Source organism: Cricetulus griseus, chromosome X (assembly GCF_003668045.3).
Source record: "Cricetulus griseus strain 17A/GY chromosome X, alternate assembly CriGri-PICRH-1.0, whole genome shotgun sequence".
In the NCBI taxonomy this organism is placed as follows: Eukaryota; Metazoa; Chordata; class Mammalia; order Rodentia; family Cricetidae; genus Cricetulus; species Cricetulus griseus.
In genome coordinates, this window is record NC_048604.1 from 108657238 (window position 1) to 108680245 (window position 23008).

At 46.7% G+C, this 23008-nt stretch overlaps 1 protein-coding gene across 1 annotated transcript in view; it reads right to left on the reverse strand.

Annotated features, from left to right (window-relative positions):
* Window positions 1-4644: 4644 nt before the first annotated feature.
* The window catches only part of Itih6 (inter-alpha-trypsin inhibitor heavy chain family member 6), a 30155-nt gene continuing 11791 nt past the window's right edge, over window positions 4645-23008 (reverse strand). Inside the window, 11 exon segments of the mRNA XM_027432014.2 lie at window positions 4645-4856; window positions 5902-6279; window positions 7235-7348; window positions 7572-7607; window positions 8803-8895; window positions 10983-11160; window positions 11162-13035; window positions 13874-14045; window positions 15584-15700; window positions 19343-19512; window positions 21858-22105. Of these exon segments, the coding sequence (XP_027287815.1) occupies window positions 4645-4856; window positions 5902-6279; window positions 7235-7348; window positions 7572-7607; window positions 8803-8895; window positions 10983-11160; window positions 11162-13035; window positions 13874-14045; window positions 15584-15700; window positions 19343-19512; window positions 21858-22105 (3592 nt within the window).

Consider the following 23008-nt stretch of genomic DNA (forward strand, 5'->3'; position numbering starts at 1 on the left):
CTTTAAGGACCTTTATCATATGCATAAAGGCTGTTTTAAGGTCTTTTTTGTACTTCAGCTATGTTGGAACACTCAGGGACTGCTATGTTAGGGTTGCTGATCTCTAGTGGAGACACATTGTCTTGACTGTTCTTGGTTGTAATTTTTATGCTGATTGTATTTTTATTTTATGCATATACATCTGGGCTTAGAAGATTATAATTTTAGGTGCTGATATTTGGTCTTGTCCTTGTTGGTGAGTGTTTTGTTCCTTGGTTTCTGTTTCCTCTCTGGTTCTTAGGAGAGTGTGTGGCTGTGTGTTTCCCGTAAGAAAATCTTCCCAGGTCCTGATAGGTGTTGGCACTGAGGGTTCCAATTAAAACGTGTTTCTGGGTGTTGGTACGTAAGACTTAGGAATGGCCATGGGCTGAGGTGGTAGAGGGTCTTCTCAAGAGAGGGGAAAGCAGGGTGTTCCACCAGGATCTGCTTAGTTAGTCCCTGGGAAGTGAGTGCTGAGTGTGGAGAGGTCGTGGCAGAAGGTCTGCTACAGAGCTGGGGATGAGACCACAACATGACACTGGGAGGAATGGAGGGAATGCTGAAGATCCGCAATTAGCCTACTTGCCTCCCTATTTAGAGTGGCCTCTGGTTTCCCAGGGAGTTCTTGCTGAAGTTGGAACCAGGGACAAAGCAATGAATGGAGGTAAGGAAGTTTATGTGTGATCCCCTGGACATGAGTGCAGCAGAGAGGCTGCCACTGGTCTTCTTCTACAGATTTGGGGATGAGACTGGGGGATTGGACTTGGAGGAGCAGAGGGAGAGATTAGCTTACATGTTTCCTGACCAGAGTGTGTCTCTTAGTTTTTAACTTATCTGTATCTGTGTATCCGTAAACACCAGTTCTACATAATTCTATGCCTGAATGTGCATGCCTCGTCATTGACTCTATTCCCCAGAGCATTTGTGAGTGTTTTCTTGTGTCTCCTTGCCAGCTTAGCTTGGCATATGTGTATTCCAGTGTTTACTCTTTCCAATATTTGTCAGTCTCTGTATCCTTGTGTCTCAGTGGTATCTTGTAGCCTCCTGTCTGTACACATCAGCACTTATGCATTAGTGTTAGTACTTTGTTTTGTTTCTGAGATTCGTTTTCCATATGCTTCATTTTCTGTGCCAGTTCTTTGTGTTCTAGTATCTCACGGTCTGTGTGTTCCTTTGTGTGTATATACCAGTGTCTCTGTGTACCAGTATTTGGTACTATTGCCTCTGTATTTCTGTGTTATCTGACACCTGTCATAGAACTTACGTGTGTGTGTTAAATATTTATTCATGCCAGTGTGTCTGTGTGTTTTAGTGGCTCTGTATGTTTTTCTTTGTTTGTATGAATCATAATATCTGTATGACAAACATTTGGATTACATCTACATAACTTAGTTTCCCAAGGTTTATGTATACCAAGGCTTTTGTGTCTTGGTGTCTGTGGTTCCTATGGTATGCTGTGATCTAGTATCTGTATGTCTTTGGTTGTCAGTAAGTCTGTGAGTGTCTGTTTCCAACTCTTAGTACTTCTCTATGCTATATATTCTATCAGTCTCTGTGTTTCAGTATCAACATAGCACTATCTCTGGGTATTCCTATGAAACTGTATTATTTACTTCTGACCTCTTTTCCATGTGCCTTGGCTATATGTTTAAATGCTTATGTATCCTTACCCTTGAATGTACCCAAGATTCAGTATGTCCCAAGCTTCTTTTCTAGTCTAGTATCTGTATCTTCCTGTCTCTGTGTGCCCATAAAGCTCTGTGTCTCACTACCTGCTTATCTAGTGAGTTGCTATTGTTTGAGTGCACGCATGTGTGTCCTTTTCCGGGGTAGCATTTAGTTTTTATGTACTCCTTATTATCTACCAGTGATTCTTTACATGTTTCTCAATTTTTGTATATTCACAATTCTTCATATGTCTTTGAATCTTTGTGCATCCCCGAGTCTGTATATGCAGAAACTTTACATGACTTTGAGTGTGCTTGCATGCTACCTACTGGCTACACAAGGTGACTGGGTACCCTCTAGCCTCTGTATTCCACTTCAATTTGTTCTTATTTCTGTGTGACCCTAACTCTTTGCATATATTGGACACTCTGTGATCCAGCACATGTGGTTCTGTATTCTGTGTCTGTGTGTCCCTGAGTTCCTTTGTTGCAGACAGTGTCACATGCTCATGGTCTTCGTATGCTGCCTTCCATGTGCCTGATATGGAAGAGTCCCCAGGCCTGTGCATCTCCAGAACTTCCTTTCTCATGTCTAAATCCCTGGGTTTTGATATAGCTCTCTTTGTCTTTCTCTTCCACATTCTGTCAGTGTCTCTGTGTGAACCTGTACTCTCCCAGTCCCTGAGTCTTTGCCTTGGCTCCACATGATGGTATTCCTGTTTCTGTGAATTTATTTGTCCGAGTATTTCTCGGCATCTGTTTCTTTCTGACTCACTGTCCTCCCTGTTTTGTCTGGGGTCTGGAGCCACACTTTTTAAACATAACCCACTCCCTTATGTCCTTAGGTTGAAATCACTGTTCATATATCTTCATTTGTAGCTTTGGTTTGTTGCCTGACGTGTGTCACTGCTACAGGTGTCCTTAGGGTATCAAGATTCAATGTCTTTGCATCGCTACCTTTCTCATCATCTCTTGACTTCTGATCTATATTCTATGTCTAGTTTTCCTTCTTCCTAACGCTACATTTCCAGGCATATCTGTCTATTTCTATCTCAAAATCTACCCTATGTTCGTGTGACTACATTTGTGGGTTCACATTCCTATGTCTACTACTTCTCTGTCTCTGAGTTCTTATTCCGCTCTCTTGCTGTTACTGCATCACAGTTCCCCATGGTACCTGTGTTTTCTTATGTCTGGTATGTCTGGCTTGATTTCTATCTCTTTTGGTGGTTTTCATTGTACAGGGTTTTCCTTCTCTGTTTATAGATCTTGGAGTATGTGGAGCTCTGATGTTGACTCGTTCTTCTTCTGCATGTGCTGATATCACTGAATCTTTGCCATTGCATCTGTGGCTCAGCAATTTCTGTTTCCACACCTTGCATGTCTCTGGCCGTGTGTCTCTCATTATCATCTCATCACCTATGTCTACAAATCAGAGTGTCGGCATATTTCCATGTTTCTACTTTTTCATCTTTGGTTGTTTTTTATTGGACTGTGATCCTGACCAGTATCTTCCTGGTTAGCCTTGTATCTTTATGTCTCTGTGATCTTAATACCTCTGCTCCACTCTGAAGCTCTGTGTCTATTAGTTTGTATGTTGTTATGTCTCATTCTTCACATTTGCTATTGTGTGTTTGGCCCGAAGTCATCTTGTTTTTATCTCTTTGCATTCCTGTGAAGGGACAGTACCTTAAAGTCATGGGAACACTGAACCCCAGCAAGAAAACATGTTTCTATCTCTGATATAGTTGCTTTGGTACTCCATTCTTTATGTTGTTGTGTCCATATGTTCAGGTTTTTTCTTTTTATTGCTGCTGTTGTTGAGATAGGTCCTTGTCTGATAGCTTAGGCTGGCCTCAAACTCACTATGTAACTCAGACTGACTGGTCTTGAAATTGTAGCCATCTTCTTGCCTCAGCCTTCTAAATGCTGAGATAACAGGCATATGGCCCCACATCCATGTTTCATTATTCTGAGTTCCCTGTACATTGTGCTGCTATGTCTCCTCTGTCACTGTATTTCCACATTCGTGTCTTTTTGGCTGTTTTCTGCAAGTGACCTATGTCTTTGGTTGCATGCCTACTGCTATTTAATGGTTATTCTTCTTCACTCATTTATTCTATAAATATTTATTAAGCACTTACCACATGCTGTGAACTGTGGCTACACAAAAAGATTCAGAACAGATTCTTGCTCTCGGAGAGCTTACAGGCTTAGCCAGGATCCAGATGAGTAAATAAATGATTATTACACAGTATGAAAAGTGTTATGAGTTTCGACAGGACATAAAGTAGGTGCCAAACTTAACCTCATGGAAGGCCCAGGGAGCGCCTTCTAAGAGAGGGGACAACTAAGACTTGAAAGATGAACTAAGTTTACCTAGATAAAGGAAGAGTGTCCCACACAGAAGGGTGAATACATAAAGAAGTCTAATGGTGGGGACCATCATAGCTTATTATGGGAATTCTAAGAGCTATGGGCACACCATAGGAATAAGGGAATGCTATGTGCAGGACTGACTCGTGACTCAGTGAGGCTTTGGTTTTAAGAAATACAGTCTGTGGGCCATGAAAAGAGAAAATAAAGTTGGGAAGGTGAGGTAGGGTTCTGGGAGGAATATATGAGGGCATGGGGGAGGGGGTTGAGGAGATCAAAGTCCATTGTATACATGTGCAAATTCTCAAAGAATGAATAAAGAAGAAAGTCACTTCCAGGGCTAGTGTGAATTTGGAGGGAGCAGAGTGTAAACAAGAACCACGAGGTGAGAGTACTGAAGCTTTTAGGCCTAAAGTTCTTCTTAGCTCTATCTTTGTGTTTCCTGATGTATTTGTCTCTTAACACATGTATATGTGGCCTTTATGCACACCTCCATGTACCCAGGCCTGTGTCCTAGTTGACTCCATGCTCTGGCCTCTGGGTCTCCAAATTTCAGACCTCCTGGCTCTAGGTCCAGGAGCCATCACAGAACATAGGCAAGGTAGGGCTGACCCAGCAGCTCTTCCACATGAGAGCGTTTCACCAGCCAGCATGAAGTCCAGCGGGGATGAAGCCTTGGTGACTCTTTCAGCAGCTTCTTGCCTAGTACCACTGGCACACCTGGCCCACGGTGCTTCTGTAAGTAAGACCCAGTAGGTCCTGTTACCAGCCGGATGTCTGTGTGCTGAAACTGTCCTGAGGGAGAGAAGATATAGCAGCAATTAGAACTCAGAGGAGGCCGGAAAGCAGGGAATCTAGGAGCAAAGTGGTGGGGTGGAGCATCTGGAGGGGAGAGGCTAGACACTGTGGAAAGCATGGAAGAGCCAGATGGGACAGGGCTGTGGCATAGAAGTGGAAAGTCAAGATAGCAGAGATAAAGGGAGCAGCTGGGCTTGGAGAAGACAAGAAGATATAGAGGCTCAAGGAGGCGCGGCGTAGTGAAGACATCTGTCTGACCTGTCATCGCTGGCCTCAGGTGCTTCCAGGTTCTTCTGACTTCTTACAGTCTGGCTACCTACAGCCCACCTTCACAGAAGGTTAAACATGCAGATGGTGCTCTAGAATACTAAGAACTTGTTACGTCGTTCTCTATTTAGAACCTTTCATGGCTTCTCCCCGCCCCATGCCTCTGAGATAAAGTCAAATTCCTCATGTTGACATTCAGTTTGACCATGTCGGCACTAGCTCCACCAGTCTCCATTCCTCTCCACCCTCTTTAGAGAGGTCTTTCTTGAGTGTAGAGGCTGGGGAAATTTCCCCATCGGTTACTGTAGCTTCCTATGCCACTCACTTCACACTCAGCCCTCCTTGTGATCACTAGTCGATAGCTGACTCTTTCCTTTTCCCCTATCAGGAGCTTCCTAAAGGCAGAGTTTGGCCTCCATTTCTCTTTACAGTTGAGAGCACTGAATATGAGGGGTGTAATAGACCTTCATCCTAAAGAAGGTTTCTGGGCTGGAGAGAAGGCTCCGAGGGTAACAGCACTTGCTGTCCTTGCAGAAGTCCTGAGTTTGGTTGCCAGTACCCACATGGGCTCACAAAGTTCTTTAACTCTAGTTCCAGGGAATCTGAGGCTCTCTTTCAGCCTCTGGGATATCCAGCATACACATGGTGCACACACATATGTGCAAGGAAGACATTCATATACATAAAAATAAAAAGAAAGAGAGAAAAAGGAAAAGAAAGAGATTTCTGTTAGGACTGGTACACAGTGGTTTCTCTCAGCCTCAGCAGCACTTACCCATTAGACCACGGGCTGAGGGGCTGAGGCCTGAGTCACTGGCCACATAGAAGCCCAAATGGGGTAGCTGTAGTGTGCTGGGGTGTCTGTACTGGTGACGAAGGATGAGGAAGTTGAGGTGGGGCCCAAGTTGGAGGGTGAGATGGGCTGCAGAAGCCACATGGAGCTCGAGCTGGGGCTTCTTCACCAGGGCAGGCTGGTCCCAGGGTAAGTTCAAGGTGCCCTCACCTTGCACCGATATGGAACTGAGGCCTATTGTAACAGTGTAGGCCCAGGGTTTATCTGAAGTGATTGTGATGATCTGGAAGTATGTACGGGTCTGGTCCTCATGGCCTGGTCTTGGTGGTGCTCCAAGCAACTTCCCACTCACATGCAACCCTGTAAGGGGGAGGAAATGCAGGCATAAAGCACAGGCTTCGACCCCAGCATTCACATGGTGACCTCAGACATGCACAGGCAGGTCTGAGGTCTCAGGTCCCAGGGTTCAGATGACATACTTCAGATTTGTGGCTAGAATGCTATCTCTCATGTGGAAATGCTTCCACCATGGTCCACCCTGAGCTGTGTGTAAAGGCAGCATGTACACATGCTTACCCTAATGTGGTTATTTGCATGTATATGTGAATATTTGTCCACTGCTGTATAAATCTGTGTATCTGGTTATATTCTGATGAGTGTCTCTGGGAATATCAGTGCATCTACATGTTTGAAGAAGATGACATGTTACAATGTGCATTTTTGGTTGTACGATTATATGTGCCTCTGGATATGTTGGTGTTATATGTCTTGGTTGTTTGTAAGGTATGCCGGTGTGTATAGTGTCAGTATGCATATACCTAGATGCATATCAGTGTGTAACAGGTGACTATTTCTGTGCACTAGTCTACTTCATGTGTCTGATGTGGCAGAGAATATGTATTACTTCAGTGTATTTGATTCCTGGGGATTGGGATGAATCTGGAAGCATCAGGGCTTCTATGGCTTAATGTGCTGATGTGTATGGGTTACTGTATGGTCCATATTTGTATATTTATGGGTAAATGAACGTCAAAATAATTTACCATATGCTGTGGTATATATCTCTGACTATCTTAGCATTTTTACAAATGGGCTTGTTTTAATTTTTTGTACTTTTAAATTTATTTATTTATTAATTTATTTAAATGTTGATTTATTGAGTTTTGAGACATAATATAAAATATGAATATAAAATGTCATTATTTTATATACTGTACTATAAGGTATATATAATAAAGTGCTAAATATCTAGGGTTCTTAACATGAGAACATTCAGCTGTGGTCTTGTGTGGGAATAGAATCCTTGGGTTCTCACCTGCCTTAGGGTCCTCTATGAGCTGCAGTAGGTCCCCTGGGCGCCCATCCAGGGTGAAGCAGATCTTCTCCCCTGAGTGAGGAATGTGGACCACGAAGTGGGGGTCCCCATCCACTGTAAGGCAGGAAATGAAACTCTGAAGTTATGAGTCTTGAAGGAATGGGAGAGAGGAAAGGCAAGGAGAAGAGGAGAATGGAAGAATGTCTATTTCCTAAGAGAGAGGAACAAGAAGAGGGAGAGGGAAAAGAAGAAAGAGTGGGAGAGGTGGGAGAAGAGGGGGGAAGAGAGCCCAGTGTCAGTCGAAGTATACAAAGTGGTGGGGGTGTGAGTGGATTACCAGAGGACGAGAAGGTGAAGATGCCTGGCAATGTGCCTGCAAAAGATAGAGGACATACATTGATAAGGAACTCATGTAACACATCCCAAACATCCCTGGAACCTGTTGGCTTCTGAATCCTTGGTAAGGGCCGCATTCCTGAACTCAGTATTGCAACATTTTCTGGAATTTATTTCTGTAATCTTCTCTTTATGCTTTATCCTATACTAGTCAAATTGACTCATTTGTTATTGCTTGTTTTTTTTTCCAGAGTCAGGGTCTCACTGTATAGCCCAGGCAGGACTTGAACTCTTGATCCTCCTTCCTTCAGTCTCCAGAGTGCTGGAATCACACATGACCATCACACTTGACCCTGAACTGACTGTTGTTATGAGTGCTTTGCCTTTTTTGCTGCTGCTTCCTGTTTTTCTTACCATTTGGAATGTTTTCCTTTTCTTTTCTTACTCAATGTCAATTTCTAGTTATCCCTCAAGGCCAGACCAATTGATGGATTAATGGATTATTAGAAACTGATTGCTCTAAAAGCTACCTCTTTGGGATGGCTTGCTCTGTCTTGCTGAGTGATGACTTGGACTGCTTTGAGATTGTGTAGAGTTCCTACCACCAAGGAGATTCTCAGGAGATGAAGCCACTCATCTGAAGGTGAATAAATGTCTCTTCTTATAAATTACCCATGCTGTAGCATTCTGTTACAGCAGGAGAACATGAATGAAGGGGATGGGGGCTGTCTTGTTTTCTATTGGAAAAAATTTTCACATAATACACTTTGATCATATTCCCGTCTCCCCAATTCCTTCCAGATCCTCCTCACCTCCCTACATACCCAACTTTATATTTTCTCTTTCAAAACAAACAAGAAACAAAAGCAAGAAGAAACAGAAAACACAAAAATAAAAATTAAGAAAAAAGCAAAAGACCAGTAAGATAAAAAAAAAACTGTCCAAACGAAGAATTATGAGACAAAAAGTCTACAAAAAAACATTGAATTCATTCTGTGCTGACTAACATGGACATAGGACCTGCCCTGGTGTGTGGCTGATACATTCAGTGACATTCCATTGGAGAAAACTAATTCTCCTGTAAGTGTTATTTTAAACTGTTCAATTTATGGGAACTTGCTACACATTGATGGAAAATGAATACATTGCTTCTGTTCTGGGCTCCCACACTGTCAGTGAGAGCTCCAAATGGCACTGAATATAAACAAGGGTTAGAGGAGCCCCTTGCTTACCTTTTACTAGCTCCACGGAACTTTCCTTAGAGTTCATATCACGTTCAGCTCCTCCAAGGATCCTCTCAGAATTGCCATCCCAGTGTGGACTTCCTGCCAAACACAAAGAAATACAAGGAATCTTTCCCATGGCTGGGTTAAAGAGAAGACAGGGTCTTCACTGTGCAGTCCAGGCTTGCCTCCAACCACTGATCATAATGCTGCAGTCTCCCAGGTGCCAGGATTCTATGTGACCTCCATGTCTGCTCCTTCCTTCTTACTAGGAGAGTCCTCACTGGCTACCCAAACTAACCTGCTTGTGTCTATACTCTTCACAGGCCCTTTCAATCTCAGATACACTCAAATTTCTTTCCCATAGCATCTATACATTCTTCTGTTTATTCACTCCCTTATTTTTCCAGGTACTGTTTAGGCATGAGGATATGATGGTGAGAAAGACATGTGTGGTTTCTCATCTGTTGAAATATATCACAGTCAAGATTATCAATGGTGGTGGATGCTATACAAAAAAAATGCTTTATTTCCTTGGGCCGATCAAGGAAGGAAAGGCCTAAAACGGCCTGTGGAGGAAGGTGGGTGAGAAGATGATCCGAGATCCAAGGCACCAGCTGAAGTTTTAGGGGCATGGGAGGGATAAGGACTGTAGGAAAAGGCAGGACCAGTTGAATCAAGGAGAAGCAGTAGCCAGAAAAAAGTACCTGAGTGATGACTGGAGAGGGACCAATGACAGGATCAGGGAAGAAAGCAGGGGTCTAGAGTTCAGAGGATAAATGGGAGAGTGGGAGAAGGTGAAGTCGGTGTGGTGTGGGCATACACCATGCAGGCCATAAAGAAGACTCTGAACTTTATTCCAGGTGTGATGGGAAATCTTCGAGGAACATTATATAGGAAAGAGACATTAATTGATTCGTTCCTTTGAAAAATTTCTTGGCCTGTAAGAGGGCAAGAGGAGACTGGTAAGGAGGCAAGATGAACTGTTTTAGATGAGATGATAGAGTTTGTCTGATTTGTGATAGTAGCAGTTGGGATCGTGGGAAGTCAATGGATTTGGAAAATGGATTAGAAGTGACATCACCAGGATGTAGAGGTGGGTGGGATATTGGGGGAAGTGAGGGACATGGTATGTCAAAGAAGTTGCCCAAATTTGTGTTCCTGTGAATTATTGCTACCTCCTAACCCTTTCTAACCCTCTCCTATAATGTAAGTCAAGAAATTCTTCTTAAAAAGCTGAATAGTGTCTGGTGGTGGATTAGTATTTTTCCCTGGTGCAAGAAGGGACTTTGAGAGCTCATCCCACGTGAAGAGTTACGCTCTGGCCCTGGACACATGGGGAAGGGCCCAGGACCAGCACAGGAAGATTTGGTGGACTTTGCAGAGCCCCTGTTGAGGTCCCTACCCTGCCTGGGGAGTGGTGGGTGGATGGGGTGGGGGTAGGCTGGGGGGGGGTGGGGAGGGAGAGGGAGAAGGGACTTACATGTGAAACAAGCTTGTTCCCTAACTAGAACTAATAAATAAATTAAAAAAATAAAAAAGCTGGATAGTGGAGTGGTGAAACACATTTCTTTGGGGACCAGAATGTATGGGTTCTAGTCTCCAACTAGCTGTGTGACATTAAACAAGTTTAAGTTCTCTGTGCTTCAGTTTCCCTGTGTATACAATGCATATATCAGTAGTTTCTTATGGGGAATTAAATGCTAGATTATAAACACAATATGAATGGAAGTACCTGTACATAGAGAGAGCTGGAAATTACTATTTTATAGTCTTTGGGAAATGTAATGGCAATTGCAATTATTTTCTGTAATATTTATATCCCTTATTCAGTAGCACTGTTCACAGAGCACACAACAACCAAGCAGACCTGCCCTACTTAGTGATGTTCCAATTTATACTGCCACATTCCTTCCCTGCTTGGGAGTCTGCAACCATTCTATTTTTTTTTTTTTAACAAGACAAATGTCAACTCCAGTTTAGCCAGTTTGCTTCTGTTTAGCCTTTCCAGTCTTATCTACCAAGGTCTCTGATTCCGTGCCTATGTACTGAGGTCTAGAAATGTTAGCTAGTCCAAAGTCCCAAAGCAACCAAGGAAGCTTCTGGAGCATTACATACCTCCTCCACTCTCAGCTCTCTCTGCTCACACCTCCCCTGCTCTGCCTTGGCCTCCTGCCACCAGCACTCACCATCTTTGTCAGGAGTGAGGAAGGTATAGAAGACTGGTGGGTTCAAGGACTCCACAAACTTGGACTCTACCAGAGACTCTGGCAGCAGCTGGAGCTTCTCTGGGAGAAGATGAAGACTGACGGTCTCAGGGAGAGTGCTGGAAGGCAGCAAGATTGGGAGATTTCGGGGAGATGCCTCCTGGCATAGGACCAGAGTTGTTGGTTAGGGCCATTATTAGAATCCCTGGCAGGGATGGTCCCAGAACTTGCCTGGTGGTCTTGGGTCCTAGCAGTGGGTCTTGCTGATGCCAGAGTCTTTCAGTGGGCAGCGGAGAAATCAGAGTAGGGGTAATGGAAGAAGGGAGAGGTTCCCCAGGAATAGAGGTGGGCACAGTACTGCTGGGACTTGTGGAACTCGAGAGAGTGTTTGAAAATGTGCCAAGGCTCTCAGGAACTAGTGGCCTGGGCCTGGAAGGTAGTGGGATTTGGGCATGATAGGGAGCTGGAATTCTGGACTTGGAAAGTAGTAAGCTAGTAGAAGTTTGGTGAGATGAGACACTAGGTTTAAGAGATGAAGGAATTTTAGGAGATTTGGACAAGTCAATCCCTGATCTAGGGTGTGGTAAATTTGGGGGAGTCTTGGGAGCAAGAGTCTCGGAGCTGAGGTGCAATGGGTGTTTGGGTGTCTGAATTGTGGAGCTGGATTTGGGCTGTGGCAGGCTTTGGAGTGACTGTGATACGGGTTCCCCAGGTTGAGGGTATGATGGGGCATCTGGGGGAGGTTGGGCATCTGATGAAGCTGGAAGTTTGGAAGGAGTAAACGGATTAAAATGTTTCATAGTGCCACCTTTGGGCTGGGCAGGGCTGACAGGATTTAGAGGTAGGACCTGTGTCCTATAATTAACAAGTGATATAACACCAGGATTCTGGTGTGATGAAGTGGTAGGTTTCAGAGGCAACGGGACATTAGAACTTGGAGGCACAGGGGCAAGAGGTTTCATCTTCAAAGTTGGCAATGCCAAGGTACTGGAGTCTTGTGATGAAATTTGGGGCTTTGGTTGTACTGAAATTGGTAGGGTATTGGAACACTGACCCAGTGTCCCCAGTTCCTTGGAGCTGGGCACCTTCTTTTTAGGGGCAGTAATAGTTGGGGTTGGTTTCATGGGCCTTGATTTGGAAGAGACCCTGAGTACCGAGGCTGGTTGAGCTGCGCCTGCTCCTAGGCCATGGCTTTTGCTGGTTGAGGGTGTGACTGTGCTTGTCTTTGCTGTAGTGGATAACTGGCTCATGGATTTCTCATTGGTATTCTCTAGGTGCACGACAACCAGTGAGGTCAGAGGTGTGACAAAGTTGTATTCAAGGGATAGGTTGAGGGCTTTGGCACTCAGCAGACGGCGAGTAGTAGTGTCTCGGGCTTGGAAGCGTGCCTCCAGCAGCTTCCCAATAGTGACATAGGCCCACAAGCGGCGGATAAAGTGGGCCACATTGAGGGCAGGTTTCCCCAGGCAACCAAAGGCTTTCTGACTGTTGTTGGTGGCTTCTTCACTATGGCGGGCCACAAGAAGTTGACCATTGGGGCCACGGGCTGCTAGGTGGATGCCCAGTTCCTGCTCACCTGGTTGCACCTTGCCAGCCACCACCAGCTCAGAGCCACAAAAATAGTTAGGGAAATAGGCCCCAGGGGAGGCACCAACCAAGCCACCCAGATAGTCCAGGTGCACATCTGCAAGCAGAGGCTTGGAAATCTCCTCATAGAGACCCTCTAGCTGCAGAGCTGCATCAGTGTCCTCGTAGATGCGTCTTGCTTCTCCCCGGTTTTCCAGGGACAAACGGCGCAGCAGTGAGAAATCAGCATCGTCCCCAAAGGCCAAGCTGAAAAGAGATACCCTGTGTCCCAACGCCTGACGGATGTTGGAAAGGATCACACTGGGAGTCGTCACGCCGGCTGTGGGCTCCCCATCTGTCAGGAACACGACAAGAGGAATCTGCCCCACACCACGACCCTTTCCAGGCTCCTGGTTGCTATGGTTCAGCACTGAAGCAGCTGCCAGCAGAGCTGCGTTGATGTCGGTCCCTAATTGGGGAGCAGACTGTGAGATCACTTTCTCAGGCCATTTCTTACCCCCACTGCAGACACACTCCTACTGCACCATGCTCCCAGGCTCATGCTCCCCACTCCTACTGCACCATGCTCCCAGGCTCATCCTCCCCACTCCTCCTGCATCATGTTCCCAGGCTCATCCTCCCCACTCCTCCTGCATCATGTTCCCAGGCTCATCCTCCCCACTTTATCTTTTCTCACGCTGTTCCAACTGCCTATCCTTCCTAACTCCTTCACTCTCATGGCCTGATAGTGGAGCCCATGTGTCCTTGTCTTTTATCACTCCCTGTCTCAGACCATTCTTTGATTATTTCCCAGGGTGTGTGTGTGGGGGGGCAGGATCGTTTCTCATTCTCTAGTCAGATGACAGCCACTCAAAGACAGCACCACCACCTTCTTGCCACAGGGGAAAAGATGGCTTAGATGACAGAGGCAGTAGATCTGGGAGAATGAATTATTTGAGACAGGATTTAACAAAAGTCGGAACCAGGGAAAATGCTTGGAAATAAAATGTATAATATTGCTTTTTAAAGTCTTAGCAATTTTTCTGTGTTTGCTTTGAGGAAGAGGAAACCGAGATCCAAAAAGAAATTTGCTAAGATACAGGGGAAATCAACCATGTTCTTTCTATCAGGAGAGGGAGATAGGAGGGGAATCACTGGGTGAAAAGGTATGGTTACTTATGCTAAATGTGAAAGTGATGTTTCTGGCAGTGTGACAAATGAGAGGCATGGCAGAATGAAGACAAGGGCTCAGAAATGCCCTATAACACCACAGCCTGTGCATTTGGGTAGGCGGGTACCACACTTACAGCCACCGGCTTCCATTAGACTCAGGTAGTTTTTGGCACTATGGATATTCTGGACAGTGGCCTGGATTGAGCCTTCAGCTTTCCAGATGTTAACTTTGTCAGAAAAGGAAATGATGTTGAAGTAATCACTGGCTTGCATGTCACTGAGGATGGTGTTCATGGCCTTTTTAGTCTGTGGGAACAGGACGAAGGAGACAAAAGAATTGGAGCTCTTGGACAACTTGACAGGCTCTCCTCACAAGATACTTTGCTCTGACTGCTTTATGGTTTTAACCCTATTTGACCTCTCCTTTCTGTGAGTTGAGGATATCAGGGCAAAATGTTTGTCAGGATTTATGGTAGGCTTAGAGGTTCACTGTTCAACAGAGAAAAACAAAGTTCAGTTCTTAACTTCAAAGAGTCACATCGCAACTGTTCAAAGAACATATGTGGCCAGTGGCTATTGCATTAGATAGTACAGCATTTGAGATCATCACCAAGAAAGTTCCAATGGAGCCACATATGGTGGTGCATGGCTGTAAACAGCACTCAGGATACTGCAGTTGAAAGGACTGCAAGTTCTAAGAGCCCGTTAGAGATAGACTATCTCAAAAACAAAACAAAATGAATAAGCAGACAACGTCACGCTCAAGGTTCCCAGTTCTGGTCTTCCCAGAGCTCTCTAATCTGTGTGGCCAACGGTTTCTGAGCTTGAGAGCCTGGGCTGAATATTGTCAGTCCTTTCTGGGAGGAGGACCGTAAGATTACAGAGCTGTATGGCTGGCGGTTGGGCTTTGGCATGATTTACTTCCACTCAGATCTGCTTCTGATCCTCAGCCCCCTCTGTTTCCTCCACGTTTACTTTCTTATCAGATCCAGATAACCCAGATTCCATTTCAAATGCATAACTATGGCCTTGTGCTCTTTAGATAGCATACCATCTCTCCTTTATTTATTCACATCTCAGAGATCTTTCACTTGGGCCCTTCTCTGGAAAGTACTGTCTTGAGCTATCTGCTTCTCTCCTTCTCCTCACCTAGAAAGTCTCTGGCTGAGACTGTTCACTAACACTCTTACATGGACTATTTTCATTCTCCACTTATATATCCAATACTCTGAGAACAAGTCACAGAATATTTCTTTTCCTCTCTCTTTTCCCCAGGACAATACTTAAATTAGAGGTAGGCATATAGAGGGTTCCATAGAAAGTAGATTCTAGCATTAGGTACGATTTATAGGACACTGCCTATGTTCTAGACATTGTTGAATACTTTAGCTGAATCAGTTCAAATAAACTTAACAGAAACATAGGGGAAAAGGCACTAATATTATCCCCATTCCAGATAACGGCACTAAGGCTCACAAGGTAGAAAAAGTCATTGACTCAGGGTCACACAATTAGTTTATGGAACAGAGACACAAATCAAACACTGAGAAGTGTCAAGGGCTGGCAATACAGCTCAGCATGCATAAAGCATGCTACACGTAAACTGGGAATGGTTGTGCATACCTATCATTCCAGCACTAAGAATGTGCAGGCAAGAGGATCAAATTTCAAGGTCATCCTCAGCTACATACTGACATTGAGGGCAGCCTGGGCTATTACACGAAAACTTGATTCCGAAAAAGAGCAGCAGGTGTTAAAAACGGAAGATGAATAACAACCGTTTTATGCTTTCAGAAGGAAAGACAGACACAGATTTCAGAGGCCACAGGAAAAGTCCTTGTTACCTGTTGCAATTTAGTTCCAAACATGGAGCCGCTCACATCTATAACAAATACCACATTCTTCTCAACTGGCGGGAGGCCTCTGGGGGCAAAGTAGTGAATAAAATAGCCACCATAGATCTGGACAAAGAGAAGGGAGCCAAGAAGAAGCGTGAGAGCCAATAGGAATGAGGCCCCTCTCACTCTCCTGCATAACAGCCTGCTGCTCTTTCCCTCCCAGGCCAGCTCACTCTCCCTAGCCCTGTCAGCTGGCTCAGCCTTTGTCTGCACAGCAGAAGTGAAGCTCTGCTCTTGAGACCTTCATCACAGGCCTTGCCCAGAGCAACAGAGGGGAGAAGACAAGCTTGGGGCCCAGGCCCACAAGGGTCAGCATCTCTGTACTGTATGAGTTCCTGTCCGTGAGACAGCCGGACTTGCACAGGCTTGAGGGTCCCCGGGGACGTTTGTCTGGGCTCCAGGAACGGAAAGTATTGTTTTAACCTCCCTCAACAGAGGGAGCCTGGGGCCCAGCTCATTGCTGCCAAGGGCTGGGAGCTTGCAGGGCCTCCTTCTCCTCCTAAACACTCCTTTCTGCTGTTGCTGGGCAGAGCAGGGAGGGGAGGAGGAAGCAGAGGCTCACAGAGCTGTCTGTGCAGAGGGGATTGGTTAGCACCAGGTACAGATGCCTTGGGCTGTCCTGATGCGATTGGCTGCCAGCCCCCTGCCCCCACACTCCATCTTTCCCTCTGCAGAGCCTGAGGGCTGGGTCAGTGGAGGGAAGGGAAGGAGATGGGCCTGGAGGCCCCTCAGGACCAGTGTCCTCTCCAGCCAGGGAGGCCTGGGCTGCCTAGGGGTCTGGGCTGTCCTGGAGCCCACAGCTTGAGGCCTAAGGCCCAAGGGCTGCCCAAGAAGAGCAGAATTGGATCCTGTCTGCCCTAGTCACCCTATGAGCTCCCTTCTTTTCCAGAGGAGAGGGGGGAGGGAAGAGGAAATGCTTTCCCCCTCCATCCCTGCCTCTGATTTAATTCACATGGAATGGGAGGGTTATTCCACACAATCCTGGCTCTCTGTCCCACTTCTCCAAGGCTTCTATCACTCACCCATCCTGTCACTGTCCAACCATGGGCAGAATTACTGGGGATTCCCGAGTACCAGGCATACATGGTGGGGGAAAGCATGCCCACCAATCCTAGGCTGCATTCTAACCAGATCTCCTGTGGCTAGCTTACAGCCTGGTGCAAGAAAATGCCCAGCAACCTGCCGCAGCACTTTTATTTTTGGTTGTGAGCCTAGCCTTTAATGGCTGAGTCATCTCTCCAGCCCGCCACAGCCCTTTTAGTCAATCATGCCATGCTCTCAGCCCCTCAGCACCCTGAAGGGCACCAAGTCATATGCACTTGCACAGCCCACCTTGATTTGAGGAGGGGTTCACGGGCCTCCTGCTGAGGGCCATTCCTCTTGCCATTGACCCTGTATGAGGCCCAGCACCTTACTTCTGTGTCAAGTGCTCTCCCAGCATGCACCATGCTAGGTCTTCCTTAGAGGGTAGGCAAGTATGGGCTTTCCACCCACTGGCATGACCCCTTCCTCCCAGTTGCCCTCGGGCTCCCATGCAGCTTCTAAACCACTGGGAGCATCTCAAGCTAAAGACATGAGCAGCCCTGTGAGTGCCCTGAAATAGTTCATTCCTGGTGAACGCACAGCACATGCTACTCCCACCCCAGACTCATGCTTCTAGAGGCATGTAGGACAAGCTTCTTTCCAAAGCCAGTAGACGCCTTTGAACTCTCAGCAGACCCCACCTCACTGACGCCTTTCCCACTTGTAACCTCTGGTATTCTGAGACCCTGAGCTCTGCTTCTGCCACCAAAGGTCACCTCTTTAGAGCTCTTTCTCTGGGTCACTTTGCCCCCCCCCATCCCCAGCCAGCCAGACATCGTGTCCAAGGTTTTCCAGGTCATTGCCTGCACAGGGAAAGCTCAAGAGAATATCACTCAGTGAAGGAAGCTGGTGGGGATATGTGGCTCTGAGCAGACCCTTGGAACTTGGGTCCTACTACCCCAGGTCATATTTACAGTGTGATTCCCCATCTTATTGCAGTCCTTCCATCCCTTCCTCTTTGCAACAGCCATAACTGCCATTAGTCTCTATATGTGTCCCTGCCATAACTTTGCATAGGCTGTCATGCCCGCAACCCCTCACCAGCCTGCCATTTCCTTCATTCCAGCCAAGATCTACTAACTTTTGCCATAGGACCTTAACTGTTAGCTCTTTCAGGCACACTGCCCTGACACCTCCTTCCCTGGTAACACACACACACACACACACACACACACACACACACACACACACACACACACACACACATGCATACACACACACACACACACAAACACACACGCACGCACGCACACACGCACGCACGCACGCACGCACGCACACACACACACCTTAGCACAGCACCCACAGTGTATTTGATCTGTGATATGAACATGATCTGTCTACATCACAACCCAAGGGAGAGATTGGGCATTCAGTCCAATCCCTTCTGAGATTCCAGCATCAATGAGTTGAGTCCTAGGCTGGAATAGTTGTGCTTTGGGTGTGTATGTGTCAAGTTAGGGATAAAAGAGCAGGCTTGTCCCCAGCACTGTATGGTGGGGGGTAGATAGAGCAACTGTAGGTGGATGTGGAGGAGATGAGGATGGGTGAGATGTGGAGGGGATGTAGATGGTGAGATGTGGAGGGGATGTAGATGGTGAGATGTGGAGGGGATGTAGATGGTGAGATGTGGAGGGGATGTAGATGGTGAGATGTGGAGGGGATGTGGATGGTGAGATGTGGAGGGGATGTAGATGGGATGTAGATGTGTGGAGGTGTGGAGGGGATGTAGATGGAGGGGATGAGGTGTGGAGGGGATGTAGATGGTGAGGTGTGGAGGGGATGTAGATGGTGAGGTGTGGAGGGGATGTAGATGGTGAGGTGTGGAGGGGATGTGGATGGTGAGGTGTGGAGGGGATGTGGATGGTGAGGTGTGGAGGGCCTACAAATAGGAAGGAATTCAGAAGGCATTCAGGTGGAGAGGTAGATGGTAAACAGTGGAGGAAGTGGAGGAGGACATACCCAGGGCAACGGTGAACCTGAGTAAATCATCGCTCCTGTGCTTAGTGGGACTGGCCCAGTTGGTGATGGATAAAGGTGCTCTGTGGCCTGAGTCCTTTCAGCAGGATGGCTTGTGTCCTAGGCAGCAGGGAGGAGGTGGGGAAAGCCTTCTGGGAAGTGACTTCCCAGTCTCTGGCCAACCTCACCAGCAAGCCCTGGGTGGGGGTGGGGGGTCAGGTCTCCCAGCTCAGCTGGAGCACAGGAGCTCCCCTCTCTCCAGGGGTGTTGAGGATCACAGTGGACACACTTCCTGTCCAGGAAAGGGCCTCATGATGGGGAACAAGTGTTCACAAGCCAACCCCAGCAAGACAGCCAAGGACAACAGGACAGTCAGAGCGCTGCAGAAACATTCGGCAATGCCTTGCCTTGCAAAAGGGCTGCTTCAGAGCTGGCTAGGCGCTGACACAACTAGGTGGGTCCATTCAGGCCTTGCTTCAAGTCCTCCGGTGTCTCTGTGAGGTGCGTACATGATTCCAAAGGAGGAAAGCCACTTACCTTGTCCCTGATGGCTAGCTCTCACACATCCCTGGAACACTCAGAGGGACAGCTCCTATAGCCTGGAGCATGGCCCGGGCCAGAGTGACCCTGTACCAAGAACTCTGCATCTGCGGGTCCAGGTACCTGCACGTCTCCAATGACGTCCTCCATGACCACATCATAGTGGACGGTGAAGTCGGCCATGATGCCCGAGCTGGAGAAGGCAGACTGGTCTTGCAGTGTTGGGGAGAAGGTGATGTGGACACAGGTCTCTCCCCTCTGTATCCTGGTGGATGGGGGCAAGTCACCCTCACCTGCAAGGGCATTGAGGTGGCAGGAGGGCTCAGCAGAGAGAAAAGCCATGGATAGGGACAGTGAGGGCGGCGATTGTGGGGAGGGTGAGAAGTGTCATCCCTCATCTCCCAGTTGCTCCTCTTGCCTGGCATAACCTTCCACCTGCTCCATTGCCACTCTCTACAAGCCCCGTGGCCATCTCTGCCCTGCCCCACCCATCACACCCTGCCTGCCAGACCCAGCCCTCCCTCAACTCCCAGCCCTGGAGGTAGAGGGTCTGTCCTTCACTCATAACCTCCCCCTGCCTCACTTCCCACCCAACCCAGGGCCTGTCTCTGGAGGACTCTCATGCCCCCAGCTCCACCGGGAGTCTCACTGTCCTTCTCCAAGGGGTCAGTGTAATGTGTGGTGAGGACAGAGACAGACACAGTGGCAGGGATGGACTCCTCTCCTGTCTTTCCTGCTGTGAGACAGGGCAGGCTAGCAGTGCTCCCCTCTGGCACACAACTGTGTGGCTCCTCTTCTCCCTCTTCCCCTTGTCACTCAGAGTCATGCCCGTGAAGGAGCCTTTTAGAGCCTTGTGAAGTCACTCATGCCTTTTGCTCCTGGACATTTGCTGAGCCGGCTGCAAGATCAAGTCCTCTGGAATGTCAGTTCAAGACCAGTGTCCATTTAGAAATGTCTTAGTGCCTCCTTTTCTCCAGAAAATGGAGACTTGGGAACTCTGCTCCCCCTCCTTCCTGCTACAGCTGTCAGGAAGCTTAGGGGCAAATCGAGCCCCCATGCTCTGAGGCGCCTGCTCACATACATTCCCTGGGCTTCCTTCCTTCCAGGGCTCTTTGTTTTGTTTTATCCCCACAGGACTACTTCTATCCTCTGTTTTAACCTTTAAGGAGAAGGGGGAGGGAGCTGCCATTTATAGCTTGGGGCTTAAGCATGCAGGCTGCTAGATTCAGCTGGCCTGTGGGCCCATGTCCCTGATGGTGCCCTGTGTGCCTGGGACACTTGTCCCTTTCTGTGACCTCCAGTTTCCATAGGAACAGCACAGAGGTGACAGCAGATCCTGGATCATAGGAGGTTGTTTCAGGGGTCAAATATGAACTTATGGGAAAAGACATTTGGAAGCACACCTGTACCTCATCAAATGAAGGGAACTGATAGCGTCGCCATTGGTATTCCTTATGATGTTTTAAGTCTCATGGAAGGAGGGGATGGCCTCCTTTGTTGCACTGGGTCCTAAGGTGTATGTCTGTTAGAGAATGTTCATCTGACATGAACAAGGCCCTAGTAGCCATCATCAGCTTTGTGTAAAAAGCCCTTTCCTTGTTGTCTTTGGTCATACTTGTTCTCTCTTTCATTTGACAGTTCATTAAAGGGAAGCATAGCCATTGCCCACCCTTTGCATATGGCCCCATAGTATGGCAAAGTCCATTTTGCCTTGGATCCTAGCTTGTACCACGTGCATCATGCACTCTTTCTGGCTGGGCAGGTTCCCATCAACCAGACCCTCTAGTGCTGGAAATCTCTCCAAGTGTAGCCACTTGTGATATGTAATTTCTTTGTTTCTGTCTACTCAACTTTCTTGGAAGTGTTTAAATTGGTTTACTGGTCCCCTGCTTTGCTGGATATCAAGTTCACTTGAGTTTATTCAAACATGGAGATTTGTGGGCCCAACTCAAGCCTACTGCACCAGGCTCTAGTAAGACGAGGTCCTGGATTCTGTGTTTCCTTAAGGTTATATTGTGATTGCATTGTAGCTACTTCTCCTATCATAATCCTACAGATGGACTTGGCTGTAAGCTTATTATTCAAGATCCTTCTTTGCCCTACTCAGTGCCCTAGAATCACATGTCCTGCCTTTCTGCTTTCCTTCTTGCAGTCATTTAGAGGAAAGCAGGACTCATCCCCCGTGATTTGTACAGCATCAACATTGTTAAACAGTACTTCATGATCCACTATATATCAGCTTGTCAAACATTAGTTCTTTTTTTTTTTGAGATAGGGTCTCACTGTTTAGACATGGAAGTCACTATGTAGACTAAGCTGGTCTTGAACTCCCAGAGGTACCTGCTTCTGCCTTCTGATAGCTAGGATTAAAGACATGTGCCACCAAGCCTGGTCATTAATTATTTTTGGTAATTTAATCTACACTTCCAGAAGCTTCTATTTCATGCCAAGTTCATACTGCAAGAATTGGGCAGGTATTGGACTTCAAATATCTTGAACTCTAAGGAAACTCCCTTCTCTCTGATTTGGGAAGGAAATTGGTATAGGGCCATTACTGGAAGATTGTTCCATGGAATGTTCAAGGTTTCCATTCAAAGAATGGCAATATATTTAGTATCTCATAGTACTGCCCACATACTTGTTTGGTTGTTGGTGCACACTCGGCTGGTCCTCAGTGGAGGTATGTGCACATAGGCAATGCCTGTCCTTTCAGACACAGTGATTTCTACATTCAGCTTCCTCACCAACTTTCCGGGCCTCAGGCTTACCACCAACTGGTACCGGCCCTGATGTCGTTGTAGAAGTTCCTCATAGGTCAGGGCAAATGTTACCTCTGTGCCTGCTGCCAGCCTAGTGGAGATTCGAAATTTTTCTGATTCCCGGTCCCTGGGCAAGAGGTAGAAAAGAATGGGACTGTTGTTGGATTTTGGAATTCCTGTGGCACAGGGGAATTATCAGATGGCATGCTTCTGCTAAGCCTCATCTTTAGCCAAGTGGACCTGATCAGGCTTCTGTCTCAATTAAGTCCTTGGGCCATAGTCAATCATCCAGGCATCTACTCACCAATCTCGTTTTCCTCCCTCATCCCCCTCCCACTCTATCTGGAAAATGATCTCAAAGGTAGCTAGCTCTCTTTCCTACAGGGCTATGGTTGATAAAAATCTGAATCGAGACAGAACAATTCGGGGCTAATGCTTCGTTTAGCAAAAAGAGTTTACAATTTACACAAACAATGCCTGTCTCTAAATAGTCTCTCAAACCTGCCTTGATCCTTGTGTTCAATGGAGCTTTTTTGTATGGCAACAACTCAGTTTTTAGTAGCAAAATCTAAAGCATTCCTGTAAGATGAAACTCTCTTGGAAGCTGAGAGGAATCCATAAAAAATATAATATTATACCAGAAGAGTGGGACTCATTTAAGAAATAAGGGTCAATCTAGTCAAGTCTCACTTGTAAACCCAGACTGGAAAGACAAATACTGCATTTTATCTCTCACATGTGGATCCTAACATCAAACTTTTAGATATCTATGTTTAACTTGGTGTGTCTGTATAAGTCAGGAAGCCAAAAAGGTCCCATGAATGTGGGAGAGGGGTCAGAGGCCTTAACAGGATGTGTAGGACATATGAAGTATGAAGGAAGGGGGAATATCTGAGTCTAAAGTTTTCTTTGTTTGTAGATGGGATAGAAGAATGTTTCACAGGAGAGATGATTGTTGATCTTGTTTATGAAGAAAGGACATCATCTGAATATGAGAAGATGCTAAGGTGACCCTCAGAACACGGGTTTA